We start from the raw sequence: 13,213 nt of genomic DNA on the forward strand, positions 1-13,213 counted from the left end.
CCGCAGATCCCAGAACGCACCTGGCATACAATAAGCGTTCAACGTTTGCTGAGTGAACGAAGGAATCCGCGTCTCTTCCACCTTTAATAATTCCTCTCCGCGTTTCAGGTGGGAGAACGAGGCTTCCCGCTGCCTCACAGAACTGCAAGAGCAACACCCTCTTCCTCCCCAGCCCCGAAGTTCCCGGCTCCGGCGCCCACTTAAAGGTTAGGGGCGTGGCCTGGCTTGTTACGAGGCGGGACCAACGTCTTTCCTCTTTCCTATTGGTGATTCTCACTTCGTGGGCGGGGACCAGCTAAATCTGCTTTCTTGATTTGCTGTCTTTCCGGAGGACCGTGACCCGGAAGCCTTCTGGGCCAACATGGCGGCGCCCAGCAGCGACACGGACCCGGCCGGGGGTCCTCGGCCTGCTGCCTGAGCAGGTAGTTCTCGCTTGGGAAGGCGAACCCGAACCATTGGGATGCCGGGCGTTCAGTTCCGGGCATGGCAGCGCGGAAGGACATCGTCAGAGAGACCCGGCTGCAAGGCCAGGGCGCTATGACCTCTTGGGGTGCGGGGCGGGTACGTGCCGGGAAAGGTTGCCGTCCTGTGCTAGCTGCCTCACTCCCTAATCTTTGCAGATGGGATAGTTGACTCAGAAGTTAAGGCTCTCGCTCGAGGTCACACAGCAAGTTGTCAGTGAGACGGGAATTGGAATCTGCGTCTGGCTGTTTCTTCAAGGGACCCTGAATCCTGGCAGCCAGCCTCAGAGTTCAGGTTTGTAAAAACTTACCGCTTATTCCCCTTTAATTGATATTTGTTGGGCATTTACCATGTGCCAGGTTCTGCCCTGGATGCCAGACACACAATAGTGAGCAGGACAGACAAAATCTCTCATTTCTTTGGGGAGCCAAACATCGAACAAGTTAGAAGTAAAGAAACGAAATAGGTGAATTCAGATATTGGTAGTTGCTAAAAATGCATTAATCAGAGTGATGAATAGAGACCTGAATGAACAGCATGGGAGACCTGGAGGAAGAAAGTTCTAGGCAGAGGGAAGAGCAAGTGCAAAGACTCTGAGACTGTAGTAAACTTGGTATATTTCCTAAACAACATAACTGGAACTGAGAGTAGTACGAGTTTTGTTTAAAGGGAAGACTCTGGCTGATTTTAAGTTTGAGATACCATTAAAAATTAAAAATTTTAGGCGTAGAGCCCTGAATTTAGTTTATATTTTTAAAAGCTCTCTGGCCATAGAGGGAGAACTGACTGGAAGGTAGGAATGGGTAGGTATCTAGTAAAGAGAGCACATCTATTGGGGCATTGGCCAGCAGGTGAAAGAAATGGGCGCATTTGGTATGGATTTAGAAATAGTCAACAGGACTAGTTGATGGCTTAATTGGGAGAGTGAGGGTCATAGTAGACTTCGAAATGACTCCTAGGTTTGTGGCCTGAGTGACTAGGAATTGTGGTACCAATGAATAGCATTCAGAGGAATAAGTTAAGCAGGGATATCAGTATGGGACACATTAAGTTTGGGATGGCTGGGTATGTGCCAGAGTGATAGTTGGGTAAGGAGGCTGGAAATGAATATTTGGGAGCCATAAGCACATACATCATCACTTCTCAAACTTTCACACACATAGGATATCTACATGTAAATGTTGTTAAAATGCAGATACTGATTCAGTAGGTCTGAGTTAGGGCCAGGATTTTGCATTTCTAATAAACTCCCAGATGATGCCAGTGCTGCCAGACTCTGGAACACATTTTGAGAAATAAGGTTTAGATTATTAATCTTAGTTGCATGATAGAGTCATTGGGGTGCCTTAAAATTCTGATGCCTGGGCTCTACTTGCAGTTACTCTAACTTAATGTATCTGGGATATGACCTGGGCATAGGATTTTAAAAGCCCCCTAGATTATTCTAATGTTAATCAAGTTTAGGGACCACTGGATTTACATACAGGAAATATATATAGAGAAGAACAAATTGAATGACATCTCTGGGTAGCAGATAGACAAATCCAGAATATGAGAATCTGTAGCCTCATTTTTCAAAATGGTCTCTAGTCCACCAGCATTATCATCACTCAGAAGCTTATCAGATGTTTAGACTATGTCTCTACCTCAGACCTGCTGAATCAGAACATGCATTTTAACAAGATCCCAGGGGATCTTTCTTGCATCTTCAAGTTTGCAAGCTCTACAGACTTCAGAGAAGGAAGCATGTCTTGCTGATTGGCAGAAAAACAGAGACCTGGGTGTCCTGAAGAGAACCAAAAATGTTAAAAGGGGATGGTCGGGAGGAAACTTAACTGTGTCAGGCACTTTTGAGAAATTAAGCAAGATGAGACCTGAGAAGTAGCCACATAGTGCTGGTAAGATGTTGAACACACAGGGGCCTTTACAAGACTGGTGTCATTGGAGTGATTGGGGCAGTAGCCAAGTTGGTGAGTAAGGCAGGAGATACAGTATGCAGACACCTCTTGGGAGAAACTTTGGTATAAGGTGAGTAAGAGGCTAGAGGGAGACTTTTGGTCAAGATGGCAGATGGTTGAGGCTGTGGCTGTGGCTCAGTGGCAGAGTGCCTACCTTGCACATGTGAGGCACTGGGTTTGATTCTCAGCACCACATAAAAATAAATAAACAAAATAAAGATACTAAAAAAGAAAAAAGCTCAGCCTGACTTTCCCATAGCCGTGCAAGTGACTTCCCTGGTCACCAAGGCAGTGCATGCATATTGGGGTTACCTTTACCTTTTCTATAAGTTGTACCAAAACATCCACTTATGTTCTTTAATTTGTACCATTCCTTCAAATAAAGAAATTTGGTACCCCCCCCCAAAAAAAAAAAGGAAAAAAGATGGGAGATGGTAAGATAAGAATGATCCAAATTCATTCTCTGAGGTTCTGATAGAAAATCTGGACACCATAACAAAATTAACCAATATTTCTTTATGAATAAAGATGTTAAATTTCTCAACGAGCACTAGAACACATACAGAAAGAATTGTACATCATGACTAAGTAGAATTTATCTCAGAAATGGAGGGTTAATTTAACATTTGAAAATTAACTAATCTAACACACTATAGAAAACAATAAGAGACAAAAACCACTGGATTATCTCAATAGATGGAGGAAAAGTCTTTAACAAAATCAATATCCTTTCTGACAAAAACATTCAACAAACTAGGAATAGACGGGAAATTCCACAATACAATAAAGGGCATCTATGAACACATGTAGCTAACATCATACATCATGTTGAAAGATTGGCTATGGGGTTGGGGTTGTGGTTCGCTGGGGTTGCAGATCACTCACCTAGCATATGTGAGGCCCTGGGTTCAATCCTCAGCACCACAAAAATAAAATAAAGATATTGTGTGTCCATCTACAACTAAAAAATAAAATATTAAAAAACAAAAAAGATTGGCTATGTTCCTTCAAAGATCAGAAGTAAGACAAGAGTATGTTTTCACCACTTCTGTACAATATTGTACAGGTGGTTCCAGCAGGGGTACGGGCAAGAAAAAGAAAAGCATCCAGATTGGAAAGGAAGAGGTAAAACTATCTCTATTTGCAGATTACTTGATCTTATATATAGAAAACTCCAAGGAACTCAATGGTGAAACTTTAGAACTAATATACAAGTTCAGCAAGATAGCAGGATATGAGATAAAAACAAATTACAATGCAAAAAGGAAATTAAGAAAAATTCTTCCTTATACAATAGTGCTCTACCACTGAGCTATATCCCAGTCCTTCCTCCTCCTCCTCCTCCTCCTCCTCCTCCTCCTCCTCCTCCTCCTCCTCCTCCTCCTCCTCCTCCTCCTCTTCTTCCTCCTCTTCTTCTTCACTAGGGATTGAACTAAGGGATGCTTAACACTGAGCCACATCCCTAGCCCTCTTTACTTTTTATTTTTATTTATTTATTTATTTTGGTGCCAGGGATTGAATCCAGGGGCACTTAACCACTGAGTGACATCCCTAGTCCTTTTTTAAAAAATTTTTATTATTATTGTTTAAAAAATATTTTTAGTTGTAGAATGGACACAATGACTTAAATTTTTTATGTGGTGCTGAGGATGGAACCCAGTGTCTCACACGTGCTAGACAAGTGCTCTATCACTGAGCCACAAACAGTGACAGCCTCCTTTTTTATTTTTTATTTTGAGTCAGGGTCTTGCTGAATTGCTTAGGGCTTTGCTAAATTGCTGAGGCTGGCTTTGAATTTGCAATACTCCTGCCTTAGCCTCCACAGTCACTGGGATTATAAGCCTGTGCCACCATGTCCAGCACCCTTTTTATTTTGAGACAGGGTCTTACCAAGTTGCCCAGCTGAGCTCAAACTTGGTGATTTTCCTGCCTCAGCCCCAAGTAGCTGGGATTACAGGTACTACTACAACCAGCAGAATAAAATTCCTAAGAATAATTTAACATGAAGCCAGGCATGGCATACTATTGTGTTCAGATGAATTTTAGACACTTTGAAGGGATTAGCTTTATAGTATGTGAATAAAAGTATTTTTGAACAAAACAATCAGAGCTCTGCCCCTTACCAAGTAAGACTAGATTTCAGTCACCACTGTTTACAATGAATGCCTTCAGGGTAGGGGGTGTAGCTCAGTGGTAGAACATAGGCCTAGCATGCAAGGTCCTGGGTTCAATCCCCAGTACTGCAAAAAAAAAAAAAAAGAAAAGAAAAAAGTCTGCCTTCAGAACATGTACCCTCTAAAGCCTCTTTTCATGCTTTTTCCACTTATGCTTGTGACCCTATCACATTGTCACTGCCACTGATGTTACTGATGTCTGAAATACTTACATTCAAGTTTATTTTTAGAGCAGTTTAAGGCAACCATTAAGAAATGTGCTATTAGGGGCTGGGGCTGGAGTTCAGCAGTAGCTGAGAATCGAACTCAGTGCCTCACGTAAATAAGTAAAATAAAGTTCTATCAACAACTGAAAAAAAAAAAAGAAAAAAGGAAATGTGCTATTGAACTGGGTGCTGTGGCTCCTGTAATCCCTGTGACTCTGGAGGTTGAGACAGAGGATTAAAAGTTCAAGGCCAGTCTCAGCAATTTAGCGAGGTCCTAAGCAACTTAGTGAGATCTTGTCTCAAAATAAAAAGGAATAGGGTTATAGCTCAGTGGTAAAAGCCCCTCTGGGTTTAGTCCCAGTACCAGGGGGAAAAAAAAAAAAGAAAGAAAGAAATTTGCTATTGAGCCGGGTCCAGTGGCCATGCCTATAGTGCCAGCTCCTTGGGAAGCTGAGGAGGAGGATTGCAAGTTCAAGACCAGCCTCTGAAATGTAACAAGACCATGTCAAAATAAAATTTAAAGAAAAGGGCTAGGGATGTTGCTCAGTAGGAGAGTGCTTGCCTAGCATGTACACAATTATGAGGTCCTGAGCTCTGTCCCTGGCATCAGGAGAAAACAAGAAATACAGAAAAATGAAGTCAGTGCTTGAGTTTAGACATGTGACCAGGATTGGTTTGGACCATAATCCCCAAAGGTACAATCCCAGATTGCCATAACCTGAAATTTTGAAGTTCAGAAAAGATAAAAATCCTTAAAGCCCAAAATTCAAAAAATAATTTTAAAAAAATCAAAAGAGGAGCTGGGGTTGTGGCTCATAGGTAGAGCATTTGCCCAGCATGTGTGAGGCACTGGGTTCCATCCTCAGCACCACATAAAAATAAAATAAAGGTATTGTGTCCTCGTGTCCTCCTACAACTAAAATATAAATATTTAAAAAAAAAAACAAAAGAGCTGGGCACCATGGCGCATGCTTATAATCTCAGTGATTCTAGAGGCTGAGTCAGGAGGATCACAAGTTTTAAACTAGCCTCAGCAACTTAGGCCCTAAGCAACTCATTGAGACCCTGTCTCAAAATAAAATACAAAAAAGGGCTGGGGTTGTGGCTCAGGGGTTAAGCACGCTTGGGATCAATTCCCAGTTACCCCCCGCCTCAAATCAAAATACATTTATTTATACTTTTAGGGGCTAGGGTTATAGAACATGGGCTTAGCATGCCCATGTTGGATGGGCATGATTGGATCCTGAATGGATTCCTGCCCCCCCTCCAAAAAAAAAAAAGAGAGAGACATTTATTTGCCTTTATTGTTGTTGTTTTTTTTAGCTACACATGACATTACAATGATCTTGGCAATTCATACATTAGAATCAGGGTATAATTTCTCTTTTTTCTGATTGTACAGATTGCAGAATCACATTGGTCATACAGTCACCTATATACATACAGCAATCATAATGTCTGTTCTATTCTACTGCTCTTTGTATCACCCCTTCCTATTTCCTACTCTTGTTTTCAGTACCAAATGGCCTATATCCACAGCCTCTTTCTTTCATTTATTCTTTTAATTTATTCTGATGCAGGGTCTTGCTAAGTTTCATAGGCTGGTCTGGAATTTTTTTCTACCTATATCAGACTCATGATTTACAGTGGTGTGGTACTTCACCCAGTATTTATTTAAAAATTTTAAAAGGGATATGTGAGCCAGTTGTGGTGGCATATGCTTGTAGTCCTGGCTACTTGTGAAGCTGAGATATGAGGATCATGTGAGTCTATAAGTTTCAGACCAGCCTGGGCAACATAATGGTTCCCTGTCTCAAAAGTAAACACAAACAGAGCTGGGGTTGTGGCTCAGTGGTAGAGTGCTCACCTAGCATGCATGAGGCACTGGGCTTGATCCTCAGCATCACATAAAAATAAAAAATAAAGATATTGTGTCCACCTAAAACTAAAAAAAATTAAGAAAAACAAACACAAACAGATATTTGAAAAACAAAATGATAGAGCCAGGTGTAATGCATGCTAAGCAGCTGCTCTACCACTGAGTTACAGCCTCAGCCCAGTCACACTACTACGTGAAAACAGCAAAAGGCCAGGTACAGAACATGTATATACAGTGTTCTCTCAGCTCGGTGCCATGGCACACACCTGCAGTCACAGCCACTTGGAAGGTTGGGGCAGGAGGATTGCAAAGTCAAGTCCAGCCTCCTCGACTTATTAAGACCCTGTATCAAAATTTAAAAAAAAAAAAAAAATTTAAAGGGCCTGGGATATACCTCAGTGGTAGAGCACCTGCCAGCACCATGGCACTGGGTTCAATCCCCCCTGGGTGAGAAGCACACTTTATAGATCTCTTTATGTAATAAAATAGGCAATAAATTAAAAAGAAGAAGGAGAAGAAGAATGTTCCAGTAGTGAGGTGAGGGAACTGTTACACTAGCAAATTTGTGAAGACAGTGAAAGGTTTGGCGCAGCAGAACCTGGACCCCTGATTATAATAGTCACCCAAGTCCATTTTTTTAAAATATACTTTTTTTTTTTTAGTTGTTAAAGGACTGTTATTTTGTCTATTTATATAAGGTGCTGAGAATCAAACCTAGAGCCTCACACATGCTAGGCTCTACCACTGGGCCACAACCCCAGCCCTTACCCAAGCCCATCTTCTGGATCAGAAAACCATTTGAAGTCACAACAGGGTCATGGCAGGGCTGGTAAGGAAGCCATAGAGTCTGGAATACACCCTCTTGTTTCTGTTAGTAGCTAGGCTGCCAGGCTGATGCATCTCTTCTGTCTTGGTCAGGTGGCTGTCCAACCGGCGGAGGTATGAGCTGGGTGCAAGCCATCCTTCTGGCCCGAGGCCTCTCAAGGGGCTGGGGAGGCATCTGTGGGGCTGCCCTCACTGGAGCCCCCTTCTCTCAGGTAACCAGCAGGTGGGCATTGCATGAGGATGGAGGGAGGAAGGCTTGGGACTTGCTTTTTTTAAAATTTGTTTTAGTTGTAGATGGACACATACCTTTATTTTATTTGTTTTTATTTTTATGTGGTAACGGGGATCAAACCCAGTGCCTCACGCATGCTAGGCAAGCGCTCTACCCCTGAGCCTGGGACAATCCCTGCCCCTGCGACTTGCTTTTAACCCTTCTAAAATCTACTCAAAGAAGTCAGCTCTGGTTGGTCTGAGCTGGCCCCTCTGTGCTGAAGGCCCGTAAAAAGTCCCTAATTTATGTATATATTTACTGGTGCTGAGAACAGAACCAGGACCTTGCATATGCCAGATGAGTGTTCCACCCTAAGCCCCCTCACTTATTTTAAGGGTGCTAGTACCCATGTGGGCCAAGCCATTGACTTTGAAATTAAGGACATATGAGCTAAGGAGATTTGGGTGATAACTATGGGCACCTCCTGCAAGCAGGTATAGAGATGGACACAGACAATTGAACTTACTTCCTATACCAAAGTGACCTGAAAGTAGAAGCATGTCAGTAGCTATAGGTCACAACAGCAATGATGGAAGGGTAAGCGCTGCCTTGATGAGCAGTTACCCAGCCTGGACCTGTGCTGTCCGCTTCACTTCCAGCATCCCATTTGTGGGGTTTCCCCTTCACTGTGCACTCTAGTGTTTCCTTTCTGATTTGTGCCCAATGCCCACACCACCTGTAGTATTAATTGGCTGAAATTTCACTTTAAATGAGTGCCTTTTTTTTTTCTTTTTGCAGTGCTTGAGATGCAACTAGAGCCTCACATGTTAAGCAAACAAGCGCTCTGACACTGAACAGATGGAGAATCACGCTCCATCCCTATTTTATTTATTTATTTATTTATTTATTTATGGTACCAGGGATTGAACTCAGAGGCACTCCACCACTGAGCCACATCCCCATCCCTTTTTTGTATTTTATTTAGAGACACGGCCTCACTGAGTTACTCAGCACCTCGCCATTGCTGAGGCTGGCTTTGAATTCCTGATACTCCTGTCTCAGCCTCCCAAGCTGCTGGGATTACAGGTGTGTGCCACGGCCCCCGGCTCCAGCTCCTATTTTACATCTGATTTAATCAGGACATGGGCTGGCTGTTGGGGGCAGCAGCAGAGTAGAGAGTGGAGAGCTGCAGTCTTCACTCTGTTGCTTTGCAGCCATGTGGTCCCAGGCATCCCACTTCATCTCCCTGTTCCTCAGTTTCCTTGTCTGTAAAATGAACATGAAAATGCTTCCTCTTGTGGACAGTTATAAAGATTAAATGAGCCTCACATTTATAACCTGCTCAAGGACTGCATTGCTTGCTTAGTATGTGTGTGGCCCTGGGTTTGATCCTCAGCACTGCAAAAAGAAAAAAAAAGTTCATAAAGAAGCTCAACAGTTCCTGGCAGGGAAGACTGTCAGTATTGCACCTGCATCGTGTTTTGTCACTCTGTATTGGTGTCTGATCTTGGGTTTGTAACCCACTACCGAATTCCTCAGAGACCCTCAAGATGCCAAGGGCCTCTCTCAGGAAAGAGATTACAGCAGCTGTCCTCTGTCCCCAGGTGCTCCCCCAGGCCTTGCGGGGCCTCCACTGTAGTACAACCACCCACAACTCTGAAATGTCACTGGTTCCTCATCCACCTGAGCCCCCGAAGAAGCCCATTAAGGCCCCGGCGCCCCATGAGGAGCTGTTTAGGCAGGAACCAGGTGGGGAGCGAGACAAAGCAAGCTTTGTGCGGGCTGTGCAGAATTTTGGGCAGTACAACGTGCGCAAGCGTGGCCACGTTGACTTCATCTACCTGGCCCTGCGTAAGATGCGGGAGTATGGCGTTGAACGGGATCTGACCGTCTACAACCTGCTCCTGGACATCTTCCCCAAGGAGGTCTTCCGGCCTCGCAGCGTCATCCAGCGCATCTTCCTCCACTATCCTCGGCAGCAGGAGTGTGGGATTGCTGTCCTGGAGCAGATGGAGAATCACGGTGAGGCCTGGGCGCAGCTCAGGGTGGGGCAGTGGTTGACCCTCACAGCAGGGCCACCTCCTGCTCTAGTTCTTGGGCCCCTCCATCACTCCCTGGCTCCACTTCTTTCTCTCTCTCTCGTCTTTTTCCTGCCTCCTCCTGTCTTTCCCTTTGATTTTGTTATCTGTCCCCTGACTTCAATTTTCTATCTTCCTCTTCTCTTTCACTCCTCTCCCTCCCTCCCTGAGGTAATGTCTGCATTTGCCTGGCACAGGAGTGATGCCCAACAAAGAGACAGAGTTTCTGCTGATCCAGATATTTGGACGTAAAAGCTACCCCATGCTCAAGTACCTGCGTATGCGGCTATGGCTCACGCGCTTCAAGAACATCAATCCCTTCCCTGTGCCCCGTGACCTGCCCCAGGACCCTGTGGACCTGGCTAAGCTGGGCCTGCGGCACATAGAACCTGACCTCAGTGCCAGGATCACAGTATACCAGGTATCTACTCCTGTCTACTCCAGCAACTCTTGCCCCTGGTTGGGTCACACTGTTGCTCCTAATAGTCCCCTCACCCACCTAAGTGACTGATTGCCTGGCTGAGCCCTCCAGTAGATTCCCATGGCCCTTACTCCTTACCACAGCTTGACCTCTTAGAATCCATTTGGCTGCTATAACAAAATATTGTAGATTGGATGCATCAGTTCATTTTCCTGTTGCTATAACAAAATACCTGAGCATGGGTGCTTTATAAAGAAAAAAGATGCTGGACTTAATGGCACATGCCTGTAAACCTAGCAACTCAGGAGGCCGAGACAGGAGGGTTGCAAGTTTGAGGTCAACTTTAGCAATTTTGCAAGATTCTAACTCAAAATAAAAAGGGCTAAGAATGTAGTTTTGAGGCAGAGCACCTCTGGGTTTAATTCCCTGTACCAGAAATAAAAAAGAAAAAGGTTTATTTAGCTTGCAGTTTCAGAAGCTGAAAATCCAAGATCAGACAGCTCCCATCTGTTTGGCTTATGGTGGAAGCACACACAGAAGAAATCATACAGCAAGACAGAAAGGCAGAGAAATTCAGGGGCCAGCCTCACTTATATTTTTCAACCCACATTAAAGAGCACCAATCCAGACCTGGGTGGAAACCAATCTGGGATATCAGTCCTGCAAGAACTACATATGGTCTTTTCCAAAGGGTGATGCCTCCAGTGACCCCATGACCTCTCCCAAGGCCTCACCTGGTTTTGTTGGTTGTTTTTTGCAGTACTGATGATTGGATCCTGGGCTTTGCAAAAGCTGGTAATTATTCTACCCCTGAGCTACATCCCTTTTAATTTTATTTTTTGAGACAGGGTAATTGCTAAGTTGCCCAGCTGGCCTCAAACTTGCCATCCTCTTCCTTCAGCCTCTGGAGTAGCTGGGATTTCAGGTGTGTGCCACCATGCCTGGTTGGGAAAGCATTTTATACACATATTCTATACCTCGCCTTTTGTTCTTTTTACTTAATGGCCTAACTGGGCTGGGGGGATATTTAGCTCCTTGGTAGAGAGACTCCCTTGCATGCACAGGGCGCTCCATCACATTCACAGCACCACTAAGTGGGGAAAATCACTACTGGGAGACATTGATCCATCTCAGCTCTTTATAACTTGAAAGGACACACAATATGCATTACAAATGTTGTTCAGTCTGGTATTTTAGTCAAAGAATTGTGGATGTTGCAAAACATTGTTTTATTTTGTTGTGTTTTTAAAATTATGTTCAGGGTATAAACTTTGAAAAGATACAAAAGGGAGTTCCTCCTCACTTTGGAACACTGTCTTTTGTTTTTCATGTCTCCTTCTTGAGATATCTGAATGTGAATTATTTTTCTTTTTTTCCTTTTTTTGAGACAGGGTTTCACTAAGTTGCTGAGGCTGGCTTTGATCTTATGCCTGGCTGTTTTTCTTTAATTCACCAGCCCTAAGCACTTGTTCCATGCCAGGCACTCAGTGTTTTAGTACCATTTGAAGAGCCATTATTGTCCTTGTTTTGCACTTGGGAGGAACGAAAGGCTGAGGTTATGCAGCTTGTGACAGAGCCAGGATTTTTAACATAAGTGTGCTGGCTCCAGGGTTCCCTTGCTGTGAAGGTCTTTGATGTTGGTGGCTCTGGCCCAATTGGATAGAAAGGAGGAGAGAATTTTATTTATTTTTATGTGGTGCTGAGGATAGAACTCAGTGCCTCACCTGTGCTAGGCAATTGCTCTAACAGAGCTACAACCCCAGACCTGAGGATGGGTTTTTAGTGACATGTAAGAGACCCCATGGAGGAGTACTGGATTTGCTGGCATCCCTTTCTTTCTCCTGGCCACCTCTGTAGAGGCTGAGGGTCACAAGCTTCTACCCCGATCCTTTTTGCAGATGCCTTTGTCTGATGATTTGACAGGTACAGAAGATCCCGTCCAGCCACACATCGTAGGTAAGGACCCAAGCATGGGGAAGCCAGGCCACTGACCTGTCCCAGCCACTTCTGGCTTCTACCAGGCCTGCTGGGTGAGCAGAGCCTCTCAGGACAGCAGGGTACATGTGTGTCCATACCAGGTATCCAGAGTCCCGATCAGCAAGCAGCTCTGGCCCACCATAACCCAGCACGGCCTATCTTCGTTGAGGGTCCCTTCTCCCTGTGGCTCCGCAGCAAGTGTGTGTATTACCACATCCTCAGAGCTGACTTGCTGCCCCCTGAAGAGAGGGTAAGAGTCTAAGCATGTACAGGGCATGGGTGGTGAGCTGGTAGAAAGGGAGGCTAGGCCTCCTTTACTAGATCCTGGGCCTCTGACCCTGCCTCTACCCTGCTTCTCGAGGTAGAAAGTGGAAGAGATTCCAGAGGAATGGAACCTCTACTACCCAATGCAACTGGACCTGGACTATGGAAGAAGTGGCTGGGATGACTATGAATTTGACATTGATGAAGGTAAAAACTTGAGCATGGTAGAGTGCTTTCCTAGCATACACAAGGGCCTATTCAACCTGGAAGAAGCAGGAGGCATGGCCCACGTGATGAGTCTATGTGAGGGACCACTTGTGCAAAGGTCTTCACCACAAAGTCCTTCAAGAGGTATGGGTAGGGAAGCCGCTACATCCCACCGCTAACTCTGAGGGCCCTCTCTCCCAACAGTGGAAGAAGGACCCATCTTCGCCATGTGCATGGCAGGTGCTCACGACCAGGCAACACTAGCCAAGTGGATACAGGGCCTGCAGGAGACTAATCCAACCCTGGCCCAGATTCCAGTGATCTTCCGCCTGGCAGGGTCCACAGGGGAGCTCCTGACATCTTCAGGGCTGGAAGAGCCACCCCGGCCCCTGTGCGAGGTCCAGGAGGAAGATGATGATCACCGGAAGCGACAGCAGCAGGGCCGGAGTTGAGTGTGAGCGGGCAGGAGGGCACAGGCAGAAGACTGGTGCGAAAGCACAAGATGACCTTTGAGTGTACAGCAAATAAAAGTTTTCCTGCTTGGGGCTGTC

At 45.0% G+C, this 13,213-nt stretch overlaps 1 protein-coding gene across 1 annotated transcript; it reads left to right on the forward strand.

The window, feature by feature from the left end:
* Positions 1–333: 333 nt before the first annotated feature.
* On the forward strand, positions 334–13,207 carry Ecsit (ECSIT signaling integrator). Its single transcript, XM_026399691.2, has 9 exons — positions 334–422; positions 621–756; positions 7,598–7,716; positions 9,320–9,737; positions 9,991–10,214; positions 12,113–12,170; positions 12,293–12,441; positions 12,557–12,662; positions 12,867–13,207. The coding sequence occupies exons 3-9, from the start codon at positions 7,621–7,623 to the stop codon at positions 13,112–13,114; spliced, it is 1,299 nt and encodes a 432-aa protein (XP_026255476.2). The 5' UTR covers positions 334–422; positions 621–756; positions 7,598–7,620; the 3' UTR covers positions 13,115–13,207.
* The last annotated feature ends 6 nt before the right edge of the window (positions 13,208–13,213 follow it).

This window comes from Urocitellus parryii, chromosome 3 (genome assembly GCF_045843805.1).
Source record: "Urocitellus parryii isolate mUroPar1 chromosome 3, mUroPar1.hap1, whole genome shotgun sequence".
Classification (NCBI taxonomy): domain Eukaryota; kingdom Metazoa; phylum Chordata; class Mammalia; order Rodentia; family Sciuridae; genus Urocitellus; species Urocitellus parryii.